The 12,588-nt window shown below is 46.2% G+C and overlaps 1 protein-coding gene across 2 annotated transcripts in view; it reads left to right on the plus strand.

Moving 5' to 3' along the window:
* The window catches only part of LOC120831488 (lysosome membrane protein 2), a 14,600-nt gene continuing 2,012 nt past the window's right edge, over positions 1–12,588 (plus strand). The window contains exons 1-12 of one of the 2 annotated variants that reach the window (XM_040196935.2): positions 1–561; positions 4,734–4,891; positions 6,245–6,392; positions 6,556–6,747; positions 6,938–7,029; positions 7,562–7,681; positions 9,305–9,483; positions 11,262–11,380; positions 11,616–11,689; positions 11,792–11,843; positions 12,088–12,240; positions 12,366–12,407. In XM_040196935.2, coding sequence (XP_040052869.2) covers positions 31–561; positions 4,734–4,891; positions 6,245–6,392; positions 6,556–6,747; positions 6,938–7,029; positions 7,562–7,681; positions 9,305–9,483; positions 11,262–11,380; positions 11,616–11,689; positions 11,792–11,843; positions 12,088–12,240; positions 12,366–12,407 — 1,860 coding nt within the window. In that variant the 5' untranslated portion in view covers positions 1–30. The remainder of the gene's footprint in view (positions 562–4,733; positions 4,892–6,244; positions 6,393–6,555; positions 6,748–6,937; positions 7,030–7,561; positions 7,682–9,304; positions 9,484–11,261; positions 11,381–11,615; positions 11,690–11,791; positions 11,844–12,087; positions 12,241–12,365; positions 12,408–12,588) is intronic. The other variant, XM_040196936.2, reaches the window with a different exon arrangement.

Genomic DNA, 12,588 nt, shown 5'->3' on the forward strand with positions numbered 1-12,588 from the left:
TCAGCGCTCTCCTCGCACGGAGGGAGTGAGATGGTTCACAGCCAGCTACAAATACTGCGTGCCACAGAGTTACTCACTGAATGCGCCTCTTGGGTCGCCACGTCGGGGCAGTGTCACAGCACCTCGTGGGGGGTCAAAGTGAAGCGGGCTTCATTATTAACTTTGAAGTGCACAGATTTCCCCTCAGCTCCTCGGTCACCCGGAAAAAAAACCCAGAGGACCAGCGAAACATCTCCGCCACCGTTACTAAGTCTCTGCAGAGCCAAAAGGAGAGACGCGCACGCGCTTCGGCTCCTGCGGCCGTCGGGCACTCTCTTTGCGCGAGGTGTGCACGTCAACTCGTCAGCCGGCATCAACGACCTCCATCAACTCCCATCACCCCGTGAGAGGCGACGCGCGCGCGCAGCCCTCTGCGTTTTCGCCGCCAACCTGCGAAACATGACGCGGAGATCGTGCGCGATCTACGCGGCGGGGATCGCCTGCGCCTCCCTGCTGGTCGTCGGGATCGGTTTAGTCGTGGCTCAAGTGTTCCGCACGTTTATGCACAACCGCCTCAAAAAGGTAAACACAAACTTTCCCTCCTTCTGCACGTGTTGTTGCAGTGACAACAAGTAAAGAGTCCGTGGAAGTTGATGGGAGATCCTCGCTGCGTTGCAAACCCTCCTGGGGGGTTAAAGTTCACGTGCCTTTATCTTTAGACATTACGGATTAATGCGGTCACAACGGGCATTCGTTGTGATTTCAAATGTGCAAACTTTGAATACTATGTGACCAAACTTTGGTGCATGCTTTGCTGTTTTTTAAATTGTATTTTTCATTATGACATCAGGTGTGTTATATATGCAACGGTTGCTGGAGCGCATGTTGTTTTTCACAGTGATGGAGCGACTCCAATGAGCATGCTCACACTCACTGAGGCGGAGGAGCGTTATTAAGGGTTTATTAACCTCCACTCTGCAATCAGCACTTGCAGCTTGGATTGCTACACGCCCCCCCACACCCTTCCCCTCACCCCCCTCCTCCCCTCCCACCCCTCCTCTATGCATTCTGCCTTGAATTCTGGACACGATGACACGAGATGGTTCAAAGGCAAATTCCACAGCTAAGAATAAGTAAGGGCTGAGTTGGTATGGCTTGTGTTTGTTATTGGTCGGTATTTATGTCACAGACCTGCTGCTGAGAGAGGACGATATAAATGTAAACAGCTTCTCAAAGGCCGTGACTGCAAACGACTTTTTTTCTGACCATCTGTTCTGAAGATATTATCGTTTGAAAATTGACTTTAAAACGGTTTAGTTCATTGCTGTTGCTCAACATTCATTTCTTGAGTAATCGGTTCAGCGCTGTCAACTAGTTCTCAATTAGTTGTAGGACTTTTTCTTAATACTGTAAAACTGTCTTTTTTTTAATGTATCCGTTCTTTGATTTTTTTTTTTGGTCCATTCAATTTCAGTAAATAATCAGAAATGCAGAATACTGTTTTTATTTCTGCTTAGTCAAAGTTGTGTTGTTCAGTCGCTGCTGATAAGAAGTGTTTGCTACTTCAGATTGTTAACAGATTCTGAGGATAAGAAACATAAAACATTGACATTTTAGTCCGTGGGAGGAAGGGTGGTGGGTGTATCTGTTTCATTATCATTTAAACTAAGTAAACATCTGTACCAATGACCTTCACAGCTCTGCAGTTTAAGGACTTCTTAGATCTTTAATCCCTGAGGCTGACAAGTCAACACACAAATACAAACACTTTTATTATCACGCACTAAATACAAACGTCAGTCAGTTGATTGCATCATCTGCAGGATTTAAACCGTTCAGGTCATTTCTCTCAACACACGCTTGGTTGCTGCACTGTCGGGATGTGCAGGGTGACATTTGGTGCATTTTGGTTCAATTTGGCACATGTGGAACGTTCAATATTCGTACACTTTGAATAAAAAAGCAAAAGCGGCCGTTCAGCTCCAGCGGGGGCCGAGTGGAGCATGGCGTCCGCGGGAGGGGCTCTTTTCACACACCTCATTGACTGCAGTTCATTTCAGACAGTTTTGAGCGTTGGTTCCCACAAGGTTCACTTTGCTAGGATAACAGTGTGGACATGAGCCCAAACTCACTGTTATCAAACGCCACGCCTTAATCCTTATTTTCATATCCAACCTGCCGCTGCACAACGGTTTCAGGTGACCTTTTCCCGAGAGGCTTAGTGTTGACTTTGGAGGTCATTGGATGTATACAGTACAATATTTAAACATACATTTTATTTGACTTTTAATGGCGTCTGAAGCAGGAAGTGGAGAAAAGATCCTGTTAGTTAATCAGTGGCCAGAGATAAGATTGTACCGGGCTGGTGTTGGTCACAGATGTGCTCACATTTTAAAGTCAACAGATGAATTGAAGTGTCATTTCACAATTTAAACACGCTTATGCGGCAATTCATTTCATTTCAATCAATTTTGAGCCACCAATGGATGAATAAATAGACAAACTTGACTTCCCATCAGTGGAAGAATTTCATATAACAGATAATATAATATAATATCACTTTATGTTGTATGAAGAAGTCTGTTGTTTATCTATGTTATGGTATATCTATGTGATGATACCTGCTGGCTTTAGACCCAGACTGACCACAGTTAGTAACACGCGCTCTCATGGAGACATTCATCCGCTACCTCGGCGCTATGAGTTTTGTCAGCTGCGTCCAGTTGCCTCCTTTCCCCGAATTGCACCAGCGTGGAGGATCGCATACCGCGCATACCCCCCGAGCTTCAGACTCTCTGCGTGCGCTGAGCCTCTTTCACGCTGCTCGTTTTATTGGGAAACCGACGCGCTTGGCAGTCCTTCAGCTTCCATTTGAGTCAACCCGGAGGTCAGCATGCGATGACCTGCTGATGGGGTAATGGTGGCCGATAGGTCGTCTGGCATTAGGCCGCTCGTAGCGCCTGGAAACCCCTCATTTCTTCGTCTGCTGGCTTCTCGCTGGGTTTTTACCTTTGACACAGTTTCTTTTTTTTTTTTTAATACTGATTTTGGAAGCGTTCCACATAACATACAGATGATTTGGGTCTCTACCCACAGTCATGTGCTCAAGGGTTAGTGTTTCCATGGCCAGTGGTTGTGAAGATATGTGACTTTGGACCAAGGCCCCACAAAGTTTACAAATAACAAAGTCTAAAGCTGTTCCAGTTGGAGGAAAAGTCAAAGGATCACCTTCCCACAATCTCCACCAAATCCCATTTCCACGCCGTGTTTTTCAAAGCCGTCCGTAGAGCGCAAACAAGTGTTCTTTCCGACATACAAATCTATTGAGAAAACACATCTTAAGTTAATTTAAAATCGTAAATTAGTAGTTAGCTTTACTTTTCCTTTGCCAACCAGAACCCCGGTTGATGGACCCTCAGGGTTCTGGTCACTTTAAAGCAGGGTGGGCCTTGCTGCAATAAGACTTTGATGGGATCAGCAGGGCTGGACTCCAGTTCAGCTGGTAGAGCCTCGTCGGGTGCCGAGACGACGTTCAGAGTATGCAAACCGCGTGCACCGCGCTCCTCGCCGCGCTCCTCGCCGCGCTCCTCGCCGCGCTCCTCGCCGCGTCCGCTGTTATTTGCCGCCGTGAATTTGCCTGCCTCGACATCAAAGCGCCATCTGTATGCGTATTTGTGTATTCACCTGCTACATGTGTTTTCAAAAAGGGAGCGGTGTAAGTAGTACTACTGAGATGAGAGGGTCTCTGTTCCTGTTTTCCGCGCTGTACTCCGTGCAGCACGCTGGGAGAGTTACCATAACGATTGTTTGAAGCATGAAAGGAGGACATGGAATGAGCCCCGCTCCCCTCCCTCAATCTAAAGGGACGGCTTTATTGTGCTTGACTACTCAGCTAAACTTTTGTCTTGGAACAAGTAGATGGGACCCCAAAAGAGAAGGGAGGGAGGGGGGGGGGCCGTGCTCCCCTGAAATAACGGGACCCGTCGGTGGGCTTTTCTCATTCTGAAGCACAGCTTTTCACTTTTAACAAACAAATCTGACACAATTCGCCCCAGAGAGAGAGAGAGAGAGTGAGATTCCCTCTTCATGATCTCCTCTCACTTCTCGCGTCTTCCAGTTCCTCAAAAGGTTCCTACAGTGAAGCAGGTTGCCCTTTTCCTCAGGCGATGGATATCTGCTGGGGGGGGGAAAAGGATCGAGTGCACCGTGAGAAGAAACAGGATGCTGAACGTGTTTTTGTGTCCTGGCCCCCTCCATGGCCACGTAGGGCCCAGCGCTGAGGAATGCGGCTAAGATCATTAAGGGCGCAACAATCGGGGCATCCAGTTCTCGGCATCACATGACGTGCCCCCCGCCCCCCCCCCCTCCATGAGTGCCCGTTGTCATGGGCAACCGCTGACAATGGAGAGCCGAGGCGGGTCTCCCTCAAAACCATTCATGTGTGTTGTTGCCTGACGCTGAGACAGCAGCTGCCCCCCCACCCCCCACACCACCCCCACCCCGCCAAGGATGTTTTTGCTCTCGGGGGGGTTGTTTTTACTACGGACCGAAAGGTACTGGAAAGTCTGAATTCAAAACATGTGATTTGAGACAGCAGAAACCTTTGCACATCTCGCATCAAATGCATCATCGGCCGAAAAACGCTTCTGCTTGCAAAATGAAAAAGGAAATGGGGGCGGTGGGTGTTTTTGCATTACTTTGAAACAGAAAAGGTTTTCACGTAGTTAATTAGTTCACTTTTTTTGTCCCAACAGGAGATTGTTTTGGTTGAGGGAAGCCGCGTGTTTGAGTCATGGAAGAGCCCCCCCCCTCCGGTCTACATGGAGTATTTCTTCTTCAATATGACCAATGTGGATGCGTTCCTCGCGGGGGCCAAGCCTCAGGTCACGCAGGTCGGACCCTACACGTACAGGTAGGCTGCCAGAACACAAACCAGCGGGTCAAACCTGCCACTGAAATTCTATTCTGTTCTCACCTTAATGTTGAGTTGCATTAAAAAGGACGTTGTTTTTGGCCGCGGTAAGCACATGGTGCCGAGGGCCACATTAAATCACTTCCAGCAAAACTTCCTGGAAAGCGGCACCAGCGATATGTTTTAACCCAACATTCTGTTGAGTATTAAAATATAAACATGCACGCTTACGCTAGAATGAAATTACACTTGAACTATAAATGCATAGTAATAATGGGTGATGGCCGCTTAAATGCCGGAGTGCACGAACAACACCAGCGCACAAACATGTTGCAAAAAAATGTCAAATGCAGTTCAACAGGAACCACCTGTTGCCCATTTTAACAATAACAAGTCCATACATGCGAACAACGGAGGCGCGTTGATCCGAGAGCCTAGAGGGATGAACATCCCTGTGCTCCAACGAGGGCCTCGGAAAGAGCCCCCTCCAACAGCTGTCTGACCAATCCAAAATGCTCTTAGAGACTATAATACCAGCGCACTTTGTATTAGGCGCCTTTTTTCATGTCGTTGTTAAACTTCCTGAAATAGGTCCGTGCACGTATGACTGCAGGACACAATACTCCTTGGGTTAATTAAAGTATCCGCTTTGACAGCTGTAGTTAGTTTTGTCCATCGCAACACTTCTCTGGTATTGCTCAGCCGAAAACAAAGAATCCGTCTTGCTAACCAGCTTAAGAGGCTCAGCCCTGCAGCACAACGTTTTAATAATCATGTGATATCTGCAGGGTGACTACAGGGGGAACACAAGCTTTTTTACTCTCCAATACAGACCAAGACCCCGACATATGAAATTGATTATTGGCTTTGAGGGGTTCATGTTTTCTGCTGTCTTCAAATCTGGACCGCATCAGCTTTTTTAACCTTCAATTGTTGTTAATATACAATAAAAAAAAAGCGTAAAGTAAGTGTAAAAAAATAAAATCCAGCCAGGTTCATTTCAATGGCTGTGACCCCATCCTGCTAAAGGTCAGTCTGAGGTATCTACAGTATGTTGTTTCACGTCCTTTTCAGTCCTGATTGGAAACTTTAGGTAGATTTTGAATCACTTGGGAAAAAAAATATTGAGGTCCACTGGTGAATTAACAAAAAAAAACACTACAGTGCTTTCCAAGACCCCTGAGCCTTTTATTGTCAGGGTTACTAAATGTTAGAACGTTGTATTGAAAAAAAAAAAAAAGTTGTGTGTTGAGATCCATGCAATGCTTTTTGAGTCATTAACTGTTGTGAGAAGCCAATGTGTCCCTGGAGCAAGAAAGCTTAATTCCCGTTTGTTTGTTTGTTTTTGCACAGGGAGTACAGGTATAAGGACAATGTGAGCATGTTGGACAATAACACGATGGTGTCCGCATACAACTTCAAGAAATTTGTGTTTTTGAGAGAGAAGTCTGTGGGTGACCCGGCTGTGGATAACATCACTACGGTCAACATCCCGGCCTGGGTGAGTCACGAGCTAAAGGTCGTAGACATGAACACGAAAGAGGGGGAAAGTTGAGTGTGTGTGTGTGTGTAATCTATAACTGACTTCTACACTGTATTTATTGCTTCCTCAATCTTCCTCATCCTGCTCTCTTTTTGATTACTCACCCACATGTCATATCCAGGCTGTAATGAACAAGGTGAAAGGGAGCTTCTTTAGGGCCTCCATGGCGTCCATGATGATGACAAGCGCCGGCTCGGGTTTCTTTGCCACTCACACGGTGGATGAATGGCTGTGGGGCTACGAAGATCGCTTGCTGGCCCGCGTCGCTGCCAGTAGTCCGGACGTGGACAAGGTCTTTGGTCTGATGTACAAGGCACGTACATGGCCACAAATAATCAAAGCGGATGCACCTCAGATTATGTTCATTGCCGATGAAAACAGCAAGATCTATTGTTCCCCTTTTGATGAATGACATTTTCCCTGGAATCCTGCCAGCTCTCAAAACTGTTTCATCAATTAAACATGAACGCGTTTGTTTGACTGAAACCTTTGGATCTATTTAGAAAAACGGAAGTCACTCCGGGGAATTTGTGTACCACACTGGGAAGCAGAATTCTATGGAGTACGGCCGCGTCGAAACATGGAAAGGCGAAAGGTAGCGCTGTCGCACACTCCCACAAACGCACGCTCCCTCCCGGTCTTCCTCCGCTGTGACTTGAGACTCGTATCTGCTGCTTTTTGCGAAATAATATGCGAGCCTTTGTTCGGGCTGTTTCCTTCATGGCAGAGCTCAGGACAGGATATCAGGGCGCCCTGAAAGATTTAATGCCTTTCTGGCGACCTCTCTTATCCCGTTATGTTCCCTCAGTACGCAGCCTCTAATTACATTTCTTACTCCGGGGGAAACTGTACTTTCCGACGGGGATTTTAAGATAACCACGTGTTTGTTCATCAAAACATGTTTTTGTTAAGCATGCTATTAAGATGGAGATAATAGTGGTGTTAAATACATGTTGTTTGATTCTGTCTATGTCGATAAGAACATTAATCTGGGCACAAGTCATTGGGCATCCTGTCTTCAAAATATTTACATTCACTTTGCAAGCAGCACAAATTCCACTGAGTGCTTTAAGATCCCCTTTTGTAATTGCATTGTGAAAATGTGATGCTCATGTGTCGTTTTTCAGCAAGCTGACCTTCTGGACGTCTAACCAAAGCAACAGCATCAACGGATCAGATGGAAGTGCCTTCCATCCCTTTCTGGACAAGAATGAGCGCATTTACATATTTACTCCCGACCTCTGCAGGTACGGTGCAGCATCTCCGTTTGAGAAAGTTATAAAAACACAGGAAATCTGCCCCCGGCCTAACCTGGTATTACCAATTCAGCAGTTATCCATCTTAACTCATCTCTGGTATGGGCACAACAAGCACAGTACGGCCGTTTCTGAGAGGGCTTTTTTAAAAAAGGCTAACATGGTAGTTTTCAGGAAGCACGTTGTGGAAAGGTTACGATGGGAGGAAGGTTGGTTTGCAGGTAGGGTCATTAAGGAAGGGGAAGGTTAATCGGGAGCACGAGGATGAAAACTCCTTAAAGCAATTAAGGGTTGTTTGTATCAAAATGGTGATGATGGTGATGACGATGGAATGATGTTCAGGGAAATAGCATCGGTTTCTGTTCTTGACCAGCTGGGAAATGAGCTTTATAAATCTGGCCAATTATTTTGTCCTTCTTCTCAGAAATGTCTGCGAGACATGTTCAGCATTACTTCTTTGGAACGACACATATTTCTGGAGCATTTCAAAAGAATTTCATGCTTTTGAAACCGCCTCACGCAGTGACTGACTGAGGAGAGGAACACAGTTCTAATGCCAGAACTTCAGGGAAAAATCGCGATCTTTTAAATAACCCGTCGCTTTAGTCATCCTTCCTTTTAATGAGCGTTGAAGAGCATAATCCGTTGAAGAGCAAAAAAAAAAAAAAGCCGCTCCTAAATGTTTTCACTTTCACCTACTTCCTCATTGCCTGTTGGCTTCATCGCGTGTTCATCTCGCACACAAGAAGTTCTCAGCTTTTAGTCCCTGTAAGCGGAGTTCAACACCCCTTTGTGTGAAAACATGCGTTTGGGTAAACGGAATCTGTGACTGATCTGATCTGAACGATTTTCTAAAAAAGTCCCCCGTGTGATCTGAGGGGGTCGAGATCCCGTTTGGTTCCGTAACTCACAGCCTCGCTGGAAAAAAAACCACGGAACTGTGATGAACGGGGGACGTTGTTTAAACACCAACGTGGCGTTTGGAGGACAACTGTACTGTGGTATTTCATGTAACAAAAAAAAAGAAAGTTGGCCCGCACACATCGAAGAGAGTTAGATATAAAAGGCCATTATCTCCGCTGCATTTATCTGAAGTGAATTCACGCCGTAGCGGCCTCTCATGACCAGCCTTGTAAGGCAGAAGTTTTCACTGTGAGGAAGCACGTATGGCTCTTTACTTGGCTTCTCTCGCAGAGGTCAAGGGAAAGGTCTCTGCAGTATTGTTGCACGGTTGGTGGGCTGAGCGGTAAAGGCCAGCTGGCAGACACTGTATGGAAGCCTTTGTTCTCCATGAGAATTGTCGGGATTCCCTTGACACATAGCACGAGGACGACGTGCTCAAATAAGCGCTAATCTCTCAGCGGCTGTAAAGACACGACAAATCCATGAAAATAACAGAAAATGTACGATTTTTGAGGTGAAAGAAAGAGAGCGATAGCATTTTTTTTATGATGTCAACATGACACGTTTTTCTAGTCTTAATTGAGAATGCGGATACGCAACAAATTGGTTGTCGGAAATAAAATGAAGTGACAATACGCTGGTGAACAGAGGCGAAGAAATGAAATGATGACAAAGAAACCTGCCGTTTCGTCGGCTCCTTTTGCCCTCCAGGTCGATCCACATGGAGTTCGAGAAAGAAGTGGAGGTGAAAGGAATCCCGGCGTACCGCTTCACGCCGCCGCGCTCCGTGTTTGCCAGCAAAGAGGAGAACCCGGCCAACGAGGGCTTCTGCGTCAGCCCCAAAGAGTGCCTGGGCACCGGCCTGCTCAAAGTCAGTCCCTGTCGCAAAGGTGAGTGTCGGCGCCTCTATTCCCCGCCGTTACGCTCTGGCCTCATGTAGAAAACGCATACCTTCATATCGAAGAGGTCAGATCTTGTTCTTTAGGCTTTCCTCACCAGCCAGACGGTCCAGGTTCTCCTTCCTACCCTCTAAGTGACCCATGTGACACGGCCCTCTCAACACTTCAGGCGCCATCTGACCATGACTGGCCCAGTAGCTGGGAGGGGGAGGGGGGGGCTGCTTAGCCCCGTCACCTGATGCTGGCCTTGAGGAGGTTTAGTGCCACAGAACATTTGGAAAAAATGTTGTTAGAACATTATCATTCCCTGTGAAAGAACAGGAGACAGGAGGAGTGTCTTGATGTGGTTAATGTGTTTTATATTAATAACTCACCGTATTTTTAGTTCCTGCTGCAAGGATTTATTACTCTGTGTTCCATTCAGTCACGCCATGCGGATACTTGTAACTTATTTTGGAGAGGCATTTAACAAAAGGGAACGTCTTGTCATTCTTGTGTTCAAGTTTCAAGATCATTGCTGGGAGGGAATACATTTAATAGCGGGTTGATTTGACGGGATATTTGCACGCTGTCGACCAAGAAGAAACAGGCACTGAGTTGTTTGCAGTTTCTTCTCCCATGACCTACTTGGCTGCTGTTCACATAAATGTTAATCATGCGCAATACCCAATTAAAAAAAAAACAAGGCGCTGGGAGAGAGAAGGTTAAGCTCAGGTGTTAAGGAACGAACCCGGCGATTAAGAGGCACTCATAAGTGTACCCATGCAAACATGTGTACGTGTGTGTCTGTGTGTGCGTTAAACGACCTTGTGGGTTGTGACGGGAACGCCCTCTCAGGTGACAGCGGCCGTGTGATGTTTTTGGCAAACGTACGTTGCCAAACACAAGTGCAGGAAAACCGTCACCTCTGTCCTACTTCTTCAGCACCTCGCGCTGTGCAACCATTTGACTTTGTTGTTGCTGGCGAGACGGCGACTTTGTCCGACGCTGCGCAGGTGGAACCTCACCGCTAATGATCTCCACGAGTGCACATTTCCTCATCCATGACCGAGGCCGTGTTGTACGAGCGGCGAGGGGGGGGGTCTCTGTTTACAATATGAGGAAGGAACAAAGTAACACGAGTCTGCAGCTGGATTTTAGATGCAGCCCTAACTTTGTTCTATTAACGGGTTATTAATATTCCATTAGTGTTCCTATTGTTTGTTTTCTTAGTAAAATTGATTCTGAGGAACATGCTGCCTTTCCTGAGGCGGAGGTCAGATTATATCTCATTACCTTCCCCTGAGGACGCTTTTACGAATGTTCGTGACATTTGATAAGATTGTTGTTTTGTTTTCTAAACGCCTTCTTCGATTGTTGATTGTTTGATTTTGTTTCAGGAATCATAAGAGGCTTCGATCTTTATCAAATGTTCTCACCTGACATTAGATAACATCTCTGCACAAATCGGTGTATTTATTAGAAGAATAGTGATAAATACACATGTAATATCATGAATGAATTGGCCATATTAATGTGTAAAATCTTGTTATAGACACGTTAAAAAGTTGCATTTAATCGTTATTAAAGAAGAAGCCACATATTCCCAGAAGATGATTCACATTGTTTGTCAAATTTCACATTTTCCACCTAATAACAATAATAATAATAATAATAATAATAATAATAATACCACAGCAACAGGAGAGCGAAAGGAGACTCATTTGTTTCAGAGTAGAGAGACTTATTGTGGTGATTGTGGCTTGAACCTGGATCCTCTCCTCACCCAGGGGCCCCGGTGGTCGCGTCCTTCCCACATTTCTACCTGGCCGACGAAAAATACGTGGCCGCCATCGGGGGGATGTCCCCGAAAAGAGAGCATCACCAAACTTACCTGGACCTGAACCCGGTGAGCACACAGGCTCGTCAGCCTCACGACCAGAAAAGGAAAAAAGACGGGAGCAAAACATTTCCCTCAACTACTGGAACGCTGTGCTCCAACTCCGCCACCTAGTGGTACAGAAAAGGAACCGCAGCTTGGTTCCTCCAACCAAAACCACGTCATAGATGTCATGTTGTTGTCTGTTCTGGTGACGAAACCATCCACTTAACATTATTAACACTAGATTTGTTTTTTCTTGCAGACCACGGGGGTGATTGTTCGTGCAAACAAGAGAGCTCAGATAAACATGTTGATCGAAAGACTCTCTGGTTTCCCGTGAGCATCCGAACGCTGTTCCATAGTACCGATGTGTGTGTGTGTGTGTGTGTCTGTGCCGAATGTAATCGCTTCACTCTCTTTACATTTGGTTCACAACAGGAAAACTAAAGTCCTGAATGAGACGATCTTTCCCATCATGTTTATCAACGAGGTAAGAAACACTGCGAGGTGCTGACACTTACGTTGCGGGTCGTGGATCATCGCTCAATTGTAATATTAGAAACAAAGCGATGTGTGTTTTTTTCACTCCGAAATGGAAATGAAGCCTCTTTGTTGAATCAGGGCGAAACCTCTGGGAGTGGAATATTCTGGATGCTGAAACCAGCCACCAGTAATAAATAAATAAAAAGTTCCCGGGCCATAATGTACCTTTCGCGTTGCCGTGTGATACGCAGAGCGTGGTGATTGACGACGCCTCCGCGGCGAGGGTCCACAAGCTGCTGCTGATCGTCACCGTGGTGTCCAACTTCCCGCTCTTCATCGTGGGCCTGGGCGGCATTATGCTGCTGGTCTTCATCGTCCTCCTCTTCCGAGCCCGCAAACAAAAGGTACGACGGACGCTCCGCGCCTGTTTTCATTCCAACTGCTCACAATTCGCTCGCCTTGTCTCAATGAGTAACGTTGTCCATCTTTGCGTGACACGTGTGCACTGTGCTTGTGTGTCTTTGTGCAGAACGAAGTTAAGCGCACTGTGTTTACCAAGCCTCTATATGCTGTAAGTCTTGCCGTCGCTTCGTGTGATATTCCATGTTGTGTCCGCTCTATTCAATCTCTATTTTTCTATTGTTTGTTTTCGACACATTAACATAATTCAGGAATAAAATGTCTAAGTAATTCAGAATGTATACTTGCAATGTGAGGTGACGGGTTCAACATGTTTACCTGTACACGGTAAA

This window comes from Gasterosteus aculeatus, chromosome 14 (assembly GCF_964276395.1).
Source record: "Gasterosteus aculeatus chromosome 14, fGasAcu3.hap1.1, whole genome shotgun sequence".
Lineage (NCBI taxonomy): Eukaryota > Metazoa > Chordata > Actinopteri > Perciformes > Gasterosteidae > Gasterosteus > Gasterosteus aculeatus.